The 13,328-nt window shown below is 42.4% G+C and overlaps 1 protein-coding gene across 9 annotated transcripts in view; it reads right to left on the bottom strand.

The window, feature by feature from the left end:
* The window catches only part of LYRM4 (LYR motif containing 4), a 159,774-nt gene that overhangs the window by 85,644 nt on the left and 60,802 nt on the right, over nt 1-13,328 (bottom strand). The window contains exon 3 of one of the 9 annotated variants that reach the window (XM_019632563.1): nt 3,213-3,278. The exons of 6 other annotated variants lie outside the window; for them this stretch is intronic. In XM_019632563.1, the coding sequence (XP_019488108.1) occupies nt 3,228-3,278 (51 nt within the window). In that variant the 3' untranslated portion in view covers nt 3,213-3,227. Of the gene's footprint in view, nt 1-3,212; nt 3,279-8,180; nt 8,311-10,134; nt 10,195-13,328 lie in introns of those variants that run through there. 2 more of the 9 variants (XM_019632567.1, XM_019632568.1) reach the window with 2 other exon arrangements.

The following is a 13,328-nucleotide window of genomic DNA, read 5'->3' as shown; positions in this document are numbered from 1 at the left end:
ATACTTTCTACAACATGGACAAACCTTGCAAACATTATGCTATGAGGAAAAAGCCAGTCACAAATATAAATTTTATTTATATGAAATTTCCAGAATAGGTAAATGCATAGAGACAGAAAGTATACTGGTGGCTGTCATGGGGTAGGGGAGAGTAGGTTGGGGGTACGTGGGCTTGCTGCTAATGTGAATGGTGTTTCTTTTTTGGGTGATGGGTGTTCCAAAAATGATTGTGGTGCCGGTTGCACAACTCTGAACATACTAAAAGCCACTGAGTTCACACCTTACTTGGGTGAATTTTATGGGATATGAAGTCTATTTCAATAAAACTGTTAAAGAAAAAAGGCATACATTGAGTGTTCCAGCAAGTTGAGGAACACAGCCTAGTAAAATCTACACAGTATTGATCTTTACTAGAGAAGAACAGATTACTTTGCTAGACTGACACTGTGTCAGAGAGTTTCATCAATGGGCTGAACCTTGAGTGGTCCTGGAGCTGAGAAAAATCAGACTAGGAAATTTCCAGAGAACTGCCTGAGAAAAATGTGGTGGACTAGCCCGGCCAACCCAACCCAATTTAAGCCCTAATGTCTGGTTTCTTTGAGAGCTAGAATATTTGGCCAGTGCACGAGCAGGTGTCATTGGGCCAGCTTCCAAAAGTTGTTGCCCTGTTACACTTCCACTGGTCTTGTGCTGTCCCCAAGGTGACCTGAGAGATGGTGAAGAAACCAGTGCAGCTGAGGGCTGCAGACAGTTACACAACAGGCAGAGCAGAGGCCATACCCGTATCAGCTATCTGGAAAGGCGGAACAAATTTTACAGGTTTCTTTCTTGGTGTACAGCTGTATTAATCTTTTCTTTCCATATATTCCCCCCTGAAAAAGGAGAAGGTGCATGACCTCCTGAGTAATTTTACCTGCACTTGGAATGTGACTTGGGAAAATGCCTGCTGTGAAGATATAAGGTGTGATCAAAAGATACAGTGAATATTGAAATTAAACAAATTTGTTACAGTAAAAGACACATTGCCATTAATCCCCCTCAAAATACTCCCCCTCACTTCAAACACACTTATTCCATCATTCTTGCTACTTTCTGAAGCAGTTATGGAAGTCCTCTTTTGTGAGTGTCTTTAGCTCATCCTCCATCATGACAATGCTCTGTGTCACACATCACTTCTGATACAGCAATTTCTGTCAAATAAAAACATTATGGTGTGTCCTCATCCACCTTATTCACTGGATCTGGCACCATGTGACTTCTGGCTCTTCCCCAAAGTCAAAATGACCATGAAAGGTAAACGTTTTAAACCAATTCAGGACTTTTGTGGCAGCCAGGACAGCGCAATTAAAGACACTCACGAAAGAGGACTTCCAGGACTGCTTCAGAAAATGGCAAGAATGATGGGATAAGTGTGTTCAAAGAGAGAGGGAGTATTTTGAGGGAGTTTAATAGCAATGTGTCTTTTACTGTAAAATTAAAAAAAAAAAAATTTAAACATTCACCATAGTTTTTGATCACACCTCGTTCAGGACATGGCAGATATTCTCTTTGCCAGGGTTTACGTGACAACCAGAAGTGCAGGATGGATGAAATACAATTTATATGAGCAGCAAACCCGCATGCATGCTAAAAAATACCCCCAAAAGAATGTTAAATAACTTCCCCCCTGAGATGAGGTGTGTACTCCTGAGGAGATGCTTCTGCTGTTCTTTTGACACGAAGCCTTGTTATTCTACTTGTTAAGAATACTGTCTTGCAACATCAGCCCAAACCAAAGAGCATCATCAGGAGTACACACTGTCTTTCTTGATGTGAGCGAGTGAGATTTTCAGTTGCAGTAAGAGTTTCATGGTTTAATCTATAAGAAAGTCTTAATGTCTGTAAAAGTATACTAGAATAAAAACTATCCCCAGAACAAAGGTTTAATTTAGACAGATCCAGAGATCAGTAATCACAGAAATCAAAGACAACCTGCCTATAGGACCCACCTTCTGGAGAACACACTCTCTGAGCAGGGTGACAGGTGGGGTGCCCACTCAGGGGCCCTTCCTAGTTCAGTATAAATGACTGGTTCCTAGCCTTGGTTGCACACTGCCATCACCTGGGCAGCTCCAAAAATACTGGAGCCTGAGTTCCACTCCCACATTCTCTAATTCCATTGGTTGGGAATGGCCTGATCATCAGGATTTGTGAAAGCATCCTGGGTGGTTCCAACGTGCAGTCAAGGCCGAGAACCACCAGCATCAGGTGAAAGTCCTGTCTTTGAAGATCTCACCAAGGCCAGGAAGCCTTTGGACCCCCCAGGAACCTAGTTTAAAACAGAAAGTTGGGTTGACCTAAACTCTAAGTGTACTACAACATATTGGCACAAAACGTTTTAAAATTAAGGTTAAAAATTTCTTTCTCTTGGGGAATCAGATCACAGCTGTTGTGAGATCGGTTATAGTTTTCTTTGGAAATACTGCAAAGTGCTCAGATAATGGAAAACTTCCCAGTGTGTGATTTAAAGTATCACAGATGAATACATGAGTAAATATGGGGATATGATGTGGAATGCACTCGTCTTCACTTAGTTTTCTTTTACTACAAGGATGGGGTATAAGACTGAGGCAAACCTTGGTACTGTGTATACACGCACATGCACAGGCATACATGTTCTTCCCCATCTAGCCAAACATGTGAAATACCTGACAATGGCCTGGAAACACACCGAAGCCTCAAATGGCCATTAGCTGGGGGGTGGGGGGTCTGACCTCCTTTCATTTGAGTGAGTCACTTCACTGGGCAAGTTTAATCCTCCCTTCAGCCTTCTGCTCAGCTCTGGGTCTCCTCCTGGCTCACCTCCTTAACTGATGCTTGCTGCCTCCCGAGGGAACACTTTCTTTCTGATCCAGACACCAGTAAAGGGCTAAGAGTTCTGAGGGCTGGGGTTGCTGCACCTCATTTCTCTCTGTGTACACCTGAGGACCCAGGGCGTATGATTTACAAGTCACGGGGCTGTGACTGCCTTCCCCAGAGGCCCACTCCTTGACTTTGGGCACTCGCTGGCTCTCAGCTGAAAGGGGTTTCCAAAGCTACAAAATTGTATATCTGAATCAAAGTTTTATAAAATTCATTTTATTAAAATGCAACTAAAGGATGCTACTGTGAGGTAACAAGGTACGGTGATGGAGACCTCAGCTCAGATCCTGGCTTCAACCAATACTGGCTATGGCTTTCCAAGCTCCTTAACCTCTCTGAGCTGGTGTCTTCACTTCTTGGAACCCCAGTTTCCTGACCTGTAAAATGAGGAAACTTGCAGAGGAGCTGTAGATGAAGTGATCCATGCCCGCAGCACAACACGTGGCACACAGTAGGAGATAGTGAAATGTTAACGCTTTTAGTATCCATAGTCCGCGAATAACCATAACCAGAATTAGCTTTCACAGATATTCAATCTCTAATTACATTTTCTTGGTAATCCAAATTTTTATGATGAATTTGTTTAAACAAAGTGGGGGCAAGAACATTACCACATCTGATCTTCCTACATTTTTAGGCAGGTTTGAATCACATAAATAGAGATGTCCCACTGGGTAAAGACGGGGAAGTTACATCACACCGAGCATTTCCGTGTTTATAACACCTGTGTTCCAGGAAGGCCTGGAAACTGACAGACAGGCAAGCAGAGCCCGACTCCTTATGCGGCACTTGGTTTCCTTGACTTGACATTGATTCTCCACCTATCACGGACAGGCACGTTTCCCAACCTGCAACCTCCTCACATAGAAACAGAGAGCATATGAACCTTAGATCATCCCAGGAGGCTGCCAGAAGAAAACACAGGCGATGGAAAGAACATAGTCTGGCTCGGCAAGGTATCTTTTTTGTTCAAATCTTTGGCCAAGAACTACTTACTCTAACAGGCCTTTTCAAAATGGCTTTGGCCGATTCTTCCAAGAAAATATGAATAGATTGTCATGAGTTTGTATGTATGTCAGGGCTACAGTTTGCCCTCCAAGACAGAACTATTATAATTAAGTATGGTTTTAATTATTGTTCCATGTTATGGAGAAAATTTTGATAGCTCAAGTAAAACTTTTGCTTTGCTGATAAAAGTTTTTCTGTAAGTAGAGTGAATGAAACTAAGCCACTACTAAGAAATTGAATAATATATAATGTAGCCCTTTAAAATGAAAGCATAAGTCATTCGGCAACATTTTCTAAGCACCCGCAGTGTGTAAGGCACTGTGGGAAGTGTGGGGATACACAGTCCCTGTGCTCAAGGAGACACAGATAGAAAAACCCAAACAAGCTAAGCCACGTGTGCACGTCTTACTACTCGTCTCCCTCTGTGCAGGCATGTGTTTGAAAACATACATGTGAGGTCTGCCCTTTATCTGTCATTAGAAAACACGTTCTTCAAGTACAGACCATTCTCAGCCCCTTGGGTCCCTACTCAGGTATGTCATTCCAATGGACACTCCATAATGCTCAGGAGTAGATTCTCTGAGATGGGATGACAGAAACCTAAGGCAAATCTCATCCAAGCCCTGCTAAGTCCACCATGTTTATCAGGTACTGCTCCATGAACGTGAGTGTGGATGAAAGACAACCGTGGAATCAGATCTCAGCCTATAAAGTCTGCTCTGCTTCCTAGGTCTACTAAGGGGCTTCCGGTTCTGCATGTCCCATCTCCTGAATCTGACGACACCTTTACTTATTCAAATTAAGGCACCCCCAGTTTTCACTTCTGCAGTATTGTGATTCGTAAGAAATACATATTTGGTCATTCAGATGACCAAAAATATATTTCTCATATATATTTTGTCTTCGTCCACAATTCCTGACTCATGGCTCTGAAAACCCCATGCAATTTCCTAAGTGGTGACAGTGATAAAGGTGTCTCCATTGTTATGTTAATGAGGACTCTGGAGGCACCTGAGGATGGGGACTGGTTGCTAAGGGAGCCAACCTGTAATTAGAGGGTTGGAACTTTCAGGCCCCTGGCCTCCTCCCCACCTTCGGGAAGGAAGAGAGACTGGAGATTGAATCAATTGCCAGTGAACAATGATTCAATCAACTACAACCATATGATGAAGCCCCCATAAAACCCCAAAAGGACAGGGTTCCAGAGCTGCCGGGTGGGGGAACACGTGGGGATGCAGGGAGTGAGCACCTGGAGGGGCATGGAAGCTTTGGGCCCCTTCCCACATGCCTTACCTTATGCATCTCTTCCATGTTATGAGTTATGTCCTTTTTAAACAAGTAACATGTTTCTGAGTTCCATTAGCTGTTCTAGAAAATTAATCAAATCCAAGAAGGGCAGCACTGTGGGAACCACTGATTTATAGCCAGTCAGTAAGAAGCTGACAGGTAACAACCCAGACTTGTGATTGGCATCCTGAGTTGGAATGGGTCATTGGGACCTCCAATCTGTCGCCAGTTGGTCAGAAGCCTGGGCTTGCGGCTGGCTTCTGATGTAAGCGAGAGTGAGAGTGAGTGAGTGAGTGAGTGAGAGAGAGAGAGAGAGAGAGAGAGAGAGAGAGAGAGAGAGAGAGAGAGNGAGAGAGAGAGAGAGAGAGAGAGAGAGAGAGAGAGAGAGAGAGGGAGAGTGTGTGTGTGTGTGTGTGTTGGGGTGGGAAGCAGTGTTGTAGGACTGAATCCTTAACCTACAGAATCTAATTCTATCTCTGGGTACACAGGGTCAGAATTGAGTTGAATTCACTGGACACCCTGCTGGCATCCAAGAATTGCTTGTTGGTGTGGGGACTCCCTAACCCTCATGTTGTATTTGGGTCTGGAAACTCCTATTCAACTTCCAAACACCAACTTGCCCTACCTGCTATTTTTATTTTCCTATAGCAGTTCTTTTAGTTCATTGCCTACAGTCTGCAATGTGACGAGAATGTTTAAAATAAGGAAGTAAGATTATAGAGGACTGAATTTCCCTTTTGCTTTCCCAGGTCTACTCAGTGGATATGCTTTTATCGGCATGTGATAAATATTCATACAGAAACTGTCATTTGGAATTTAGTTTACCCAGTTCTACCTAAACCACTGAAAAGCATCTGAGAAAGTCTGATTTATATAATCAAGGACCATATGCCAAGAGCGCACAAAATAGCAAAACCTGTAGAAAGAAGCCAGCCGGGATGAGGCCGGAGAACAGGCCCGCCTGAAAGAGGCACCCGCAGCCATTCCCTCCCTGCCCATTTGGAGGTCTGCGAGCAAACTGACACATCTCCATTATTTCAGCACTTAAGGTTTTTAAAGATGCATGGGGAAAACAATCTGAAGCATGGATGAAGCTGCAGCTATCTTCATTTCTTGCACATTTAACAGGCCAGGCACTGTGCTGCATGCTTTACAAACACCTTTCTTTCAGTCTTCTCACTTCCCTACAGAGTGGGAACACTAATGCCTGTTTTCCAGAACAGGAGAATGAATTCCCCAGGAAGTCGTTTTCTTCAGGTCATAAAGCTAGGAAGTGAAACCCGGCTTTTAAGCCACGCCTGTCTGACTCCCTAGTCCCACGGCCTTCATGCCTCCCAGTAGGGGAAGAAAATGTGAAGAGTTCAACAGCCTCGTAGTATACTTTTAAAATTTGCCCCATCAGATCACCTTTTGTTTTCAGCTTATTCTGGCAGAGTGGATACACTCATTTCCAGGAGTTCATGGCTTCCTTTCTGGTGAGGGAGATGACCACTTCCTCAGCCAAAGCAGGATTTTTAGCTTGTAGGTGAGGGGCTTTGCGATGTCAGATGGCATGAACGCGTTATCGCACGCTGTATTCACAAGGATGCTAACACGCACACAGGGTAGGTAGCTACCTGTGGTTAGAGAGGCCAAGTCGCTGCTCATGCCACGAGTCAGAGGCAGAGCCTGGGCGAGAACCAGTCCTTCTGAGTTTCAGTTAAATCCTTTCCTTCTGCCCCTCCCTACCACGCTGCCTTGCCTTTATTAAACACTCATAGAGCGCTTCCTGTATGCACGAGGTACTGGAAAAACCACGGTGAACAAGAAAACAACCCGATCTCTCTGGAAAGGCAGAGATGACTAAGTAACACGCCACTGCGAAGCCATGTAATAAATGCTGCAGTCACAAGTCAGTGCTTTGGTGGCCCAGAGGACAAGACTCCGCACGCAAGAAGGCGGGGGGAGGCGGAAAGGGGTTCACTGGGTGCCTTGTGCTGGGATGGGCCGACGGACATAGAGGGCCCAGCCCTCAAAGACCCTGCAGTCCAGCTGAAGACAGGCTCAAGTGCTTCCATACATAAAGCAACTGCAGTGCTGCCAAGGTAGGATGTCCAGCATGACCGCCCATGGGACAGGCTCCGCAGGGGACAGAAACAGGCATGAGCCAGCTGTGTTCCTAACAGTTCCCTAAACTAAGGAGGACAGAACACAAGAGTGGTCAACCTCTTGTAGGAGAAAATATGCTAAGTTGAAAAAAATATTTCCAGTAAGAAAACTACTTTAATATTATGAAAAACACAGACAGCTACAAACAGTTGCAAACTTTAATTAATACCTGAGACTTATTGTAAAAAGCGAAACACTAAGTTTGGCACTGTTAAGATACAGCCTCGTTCAAAGCAAGAGGGTTTATTTTTCTCTTTCTACGGTCTCCCCTTTCCCACCCCCCCTTTCTCAGGTTTGTTGAGTCCTAGAGAAGAAACCTCATTAGTAAATGAGGTTTGTACAATCTGTCACCTGCATGAAAGGGCAGATTCTGTTCCCAGGTCACAGGCCCCTTAAGTCACCATGATCCATGAAACATTCCTGCTATCACTGGGTGTGAAAAGCTCTTATGAAGTATCACCAAAGGCTTTTCTCAAATTGGTTCCCCTGCTAAGGCTGACTATGAAGAACAAGCATTATATAACTCAGTATTATGTAACTCACTTACTCCCCCACGCTCAACAAAACCTGTTGTCTGTGAGATCTGGGCAATCAAGTTCTTTTAAAATTCAATTTAGTAAATAGAGAAGGTCAGTGACATAACTCACCCTTGGTCAAAAACCCAGCATTCACAGGTATGTTTCTGGGACCTAACAATCATTATCAATTATTCTGGGAATCAGCAAATGTCAGGCGTGAGAGGGACCTAAGCGAGCCATTGCGTGACCCTGCCTTTACCTACCGGAGGAAGCTGGCATGTGAGGGCTGCCTGCCAGCTGCCAGCAGGTTGGGAGCAGAAGCCGTCTCTGCTGGCTCCCAGGCCAGCCAGCATCAGGGACTGAGGATTTGCTGAGCTCCAATGGCACATCTAGCTCTGTGTAGGCAATTCTGGAATGCACTCACTTATTAGTGAAATTCAGGAATGACCTGTCGAAAGAAACCCCTAGTTGAATCTCAACATGGCCGTTAAACTTAGGTTTGTTAAATATAGCAGATTCATAAAGAAATTCTTGCGCTATTTGAGATTTTGGAAACCAGTGCAGCCAATTTCTTACTTTTTGTAGATGAGACCTAAAGTGTCATAGACTTTCTGGTGATGCAACTGCTAATCTGTGATAGACTTTGAAGGGGAATCATATGGCCTTGGAGTTGGTGCTATTTTCACTACACCGAGGAAGTGAGATGGGCAGGGAGAAGTACTTCTTAGGCTCTACAAAGTGGAAACGTTTGAAGAGGATAATATTTAAAATACTGATTTAAGCATGCACTACTTTAATAAAACTCAGGTTATTATACTGCCACATCTTAGAGAATTTTTAAAGCTTTTTGATTATTTATAACTGACCAATCCGTAAAATGACAGCCTTATTTACCAGATTGAAGAAGAGACAAAATTTCTGATACACCATTCATTTCTGATATTTCAAAAACATAGCAAGTACAAAACTAACATTAACTTAAGAATGGTATTCCTTTGTCTTTAGTAGAAAAATTGAATGGTGATAATGTTTTAGGAGAGGTTAAATATCATGACTAAGGATAGAGGACTACAGAATAAGTGTTAGGATTTAAATTTAGGTGTATCGTGCTCAAAATCTCTTCTCTTACAAACCACTCTAATTATATCTCTGAATAAAACAACTTTTTTTTATACTGACAGATATATGAGGAGAAATCTTTCCAACAGCACCAATGAAACTAGCCTTCATATATATACACAGAGGAAACCCATCAAATTTGAAAAAATTCAACTGTAGGTATCAAATGCTCAGGAAATGAGTACATGTTCTCATGAACACACTAGACAGGGGGGTCAGTATCGCCCCGCATCTCAGAGGATATGGTGCAGAAAACACAAATTAATATAAACAAGGGTGAGCCCCTTCTATTGGCCTTCTTAGGAGATGTGACATTGTTCCTTTGTCATCTTGGGAGAAGATGTTCTGCATAAGCATGACTGGAATTAACTCTGATTACTTGAAGGGACAAGCCAAGCAGTAAGGTGACAAAAGGTTTCCACTGAAAGGCACTTGGGTGACAGCTCTTCAGGAAGAGCAGAATGGGGAGGCAACCTTCGGATCCACCGGGAAATTCTGAGCAAACACTTCTCAAATAAGGTGGCTGAATGCTAACATTTTCAGAAGGTGGTTTTGTATTTTTTCCTTTTGAAGGCAGAGAGAGTGGGAGTATTTTGTAAGAAATTATAAAGGGGACCAGTCCCTAGGGATAAACTATTCAGGAGCCTCCAGAAGGGAAGCTGTTAGCTTTTAATAAAGAGTTCTAAATGAACAATTAGAAAAAGAAATACACATCCTGCCTTCTCTCATCTCCAAAGTCTTGTTTACCTTCTGTTAAGATAAGGCCACCCACAGTGTGATCCCTCTTCTAAGAACTGGCTAAAAGGTGAGAATAGATGTGGGCTCCCCGTTTTTCTAATTGTGTGTCTTTGGGAACATTATTCAAACACACCAAGTCTAAATGTCCTCCTCTAATACAAGGACAATAGCATCTTTCTTACAAGGCTGCTGTTAGGAGAAACTGAGACAACACACTCAAAGTGTTGAGTACACAGTGTCAGCTCAGAGAGAGCACAAGGAATCCACTAACAACAAGCACCCGCTGCTGCCATCACCATCATCTTCATCAATAAAACCGTCTCTTTACAGACATGGGCAATAAGCAAAGAAACAATCTGCCCAAGACCACACAGGATGCTGCTATTAGAACTGAGATTCGAACCTGTGCCTCTTGCCTAGGTGATCAATGTCCTTTCTGCTCCCGAGTTCATGATGTCTACTTCCACTTTAGATGCTTTGGAAACAAAAACAGTTCAAGGAATTCACAAGTGAACAACTGTAGGAGACTAGATGGGAGAAGGATAACACAAATTCCCAAAAGGAACGCATACAAAAGCTTTCTCTAAGTAGGGTTACTAGTGCTTTCTTCCTGAGCTCTTTTGAACATGGAAATATGCAAAAGACCTATTATTAGAGTTTAAAAATGCAGAGGTGAGAAAGGCTTCGTCTACAAAGGAAAGGGAATCTTGTTTTGTGCATGTCAACCTTGGAGGAACCAAGCAAATTTAATGGGCAATCTTCAACAGAGAGGTGTTTCTTCCACAGGAACACCAACTGTGGGATATCACTGCCTCAGCTTTGAGGGTTTACTGGGATTTCTAGAAAAAGTAGAGAGCGAGGGAAATTCTTATATAAAGTCTTTTCATAGCTGCTGAGGAACTATAAACTGAACAGACTGAAAAAAATGAATGTCATACATAGGCTAAGCTATAAAACTAAACAACCCTTCTCACTGCCCTTTCTTAAACTTTGACAGGAGCTGGACGAATTTTTCATTTCTATTGAAAGAATTCATATATTGAAGGATATAGGGTTCACTTAGAGGGCAACCTGGTCACCATATATAAATTCATGTTGATTTCCTGAGGATTTTTATTACAGTCTAAGACAGATACTTAAATTTCCTTTGCGTCTGCCTGCCTTACTGTTTTTTAAATATGTAGATTGATCTTTTGATGTAATCTTGGCTGATCTACATAGATATCGAGGAAATTACTACTATGATACACTTTTGAACTCTATTATATATTTCTGTTCTATTAAATGCGTGAATAATAGATGAGATCCAGAATGAAGAGGGGGACTTTGTCTCCAGAGTTAAAATGAGAAAAAACCAGGTTTTGATGGACCTCATAATTCCATTCCAACTTTGCCTCCGGAAAGCTTACAGGGCCCAATTCATAACTACATGGCACAAAGTGGGTGCTCAGTAGCTGTATAGGCAAAGAAACTGTGGGCACAGAACTGGAAGGTATACAGCGCACCTGATTTATCCAGCAGACTCTGCTGACTGCAGCTGAGAAGCCAGTCGGGGGCAGGGGAAAGTCAAATCTGAAGAAATGAGCATCAGCATGAAGGGGGGGGGCTTGAGGAAAGCATTTTCATCTTCCTTTTTGCCTATCACTTAGGACATTACTGCTTCACAACTGCTATTTCAGTTTCTTTGAAAGAAAATGTTCTGCTTAGAGATAATGTTCCAGTACCAATGATATACCCCCTGCCAGGAGGGAGGAAGGTGAATAGCAGAGGTGCTAGCAACCTTAATAAAATCAATTTTTCCGCTTTCCTTGTAGCAAAAAGGTTAGACCGAGAGAAGTTTTTAGAATTCATGATGGTATAAATACATTGCTGGCTTACAACTTTGCTCACCTGTAGCCTAAACTATAGAGTTCAGATCTTAGTGGAAAATGGTCAAAGAAAGCTGAACATAGAATAATTGCTCTAGAATGTATCAGTAAGTGTCTGCAAATGAAGAAGCAAGGGACAGGAATGTATGGGAAATGCTGACCCCCAGAAATTTAGCAGTGGACGTAGCCTTAGAAATCACAGTATAAGCCTTTCATGTCACCCGTATGATTGAAGGCTCACAGATACAGATGCACTTGTTCAAGTTTCAAATGACTTAAGCCTCCCACCCTCAAATACTGGTATCTGAAGCATTTAATTTTAACTTTCCCAATTAAGAAAAAACAAAACAAAACGATGACTAGCTATATAATTTTTTTGAGAAGGGAGGGAGAGAATTTTTTTTTATTGTGAAAAAAAAAACCCCCAAAACACATAAAAACCATCTTAACCATTTTTAAGTGTACAGTTCAGTACTAAGTACATTCACACTGTTTTGAAACAAATCTTCAGAACTTTTTCACCCCGCAAAACTGACACTCTGTCCCCATGAAACAACTCCCCATCTCCTGCTTCCTCCAGCCCCTGACAACCATCATAGAGACTATTTGTCTCTATGAATTTGTCTCCTCTGGGACCTCACATTAGTGGAATCAAGCAGTATTTGTCCTTTTGTGACTGACTTATTTCACTGAGCATAATGTCTTCAAGGTTCATCCATGTTGCAGCATGTATCAGAATTTCCTTTCTTTTGAAGATTGACTAATATTCCATTGTAGGTATACACCACATTTTCTTTATCAATTCATCCATCAGTGGAAATCTAGGTTGCTTCCACCTCTTGACTATTGTGAACAGTGTATCATTCTCTTCATGTATTTTAAATGCCCCGAATGTAGAGATGATTGACTTTCCTTTACTCCATCAAAACTGCCAAGTAAATTTTAGAGATTCCCCCAAACTATCAAAACAGTACTTAAGCTAAGTGTATATATGAGGAGCGATAACAGAGCACATGATTACTTTCCCCAAAAGGACCTAAAACAAATCTACCTTTTCACAGGCTGTTCCAAAAGATGAGAACTCAGTTGTAACTAGTCCTTAGGGCATTGGAGAGGATATTGCAGTGACTGACATGAGGGAAGACAGTCATTGTTCACCAGCTTCTCATTTCACCACAGGCACATTCAAAAAGTTATTGGTGGACATTTCTCTTGAATGGTCATTTAAAGACTAAATCATAAAATAGCAAATAAAAGTAAAAAATATGGTTTCAGGGACTCTCATCTACCACCACGCAAAATACCAATAGATTAGGCACATTTCTTTGCTTTTAGTGATCTACAAAAACAAAATTAAATATAAGCTAAGAAACACTGAAAATGCTTCACCTCACATATATTACAAACTCAGGTTACAAGCATGTGTGCTGCCTGTAATATCAACCCCTTCCTATTACCGGTAATGGCTGTAATGTCTGCTCTGATCTCTTACAGCTGCAGGTTCATAATTCTCGGTCTGATACATCCACTATTTGAATTGCTTCACTTAAAAAAAACCCCACTAGCTAAGAACAGCCAACATGGTATGAAATTGTCATCTCTGAAAAGCTGCTGGCAAAACTGGTATGACTCAAAAACCTTATCAGGGCCAGCCGAGTGGCGCGATGGTTAAGAACTGGCTTGGGATGCCGGAGGGCTCCTGGTTCGGATCCCACATATGAGGGCCAGTGACACTGCCCTC

The sequence above is a fragment of the Hipposideros armiger genome, unplaced genomic scaffold (genome assembly GCF_001890085.2).
Source record: "Hipposideros armiger isolate ML-2016 unplaced genomic scaffold, ASM189008v1 scaffold_1153, whole genome shotgun sequence".
Classification (NCBI taxonomy): Eukaryota; Metazoa; Chordata; class Mammalia; order Chiroptera; family Hipposideridae; genus Hipposideros; species Hipposideros armiger.
Note: the sequence above shows the minus strand (reverse complement) of the source record. Positions and strands in the feature narration are given on the sequence as shown.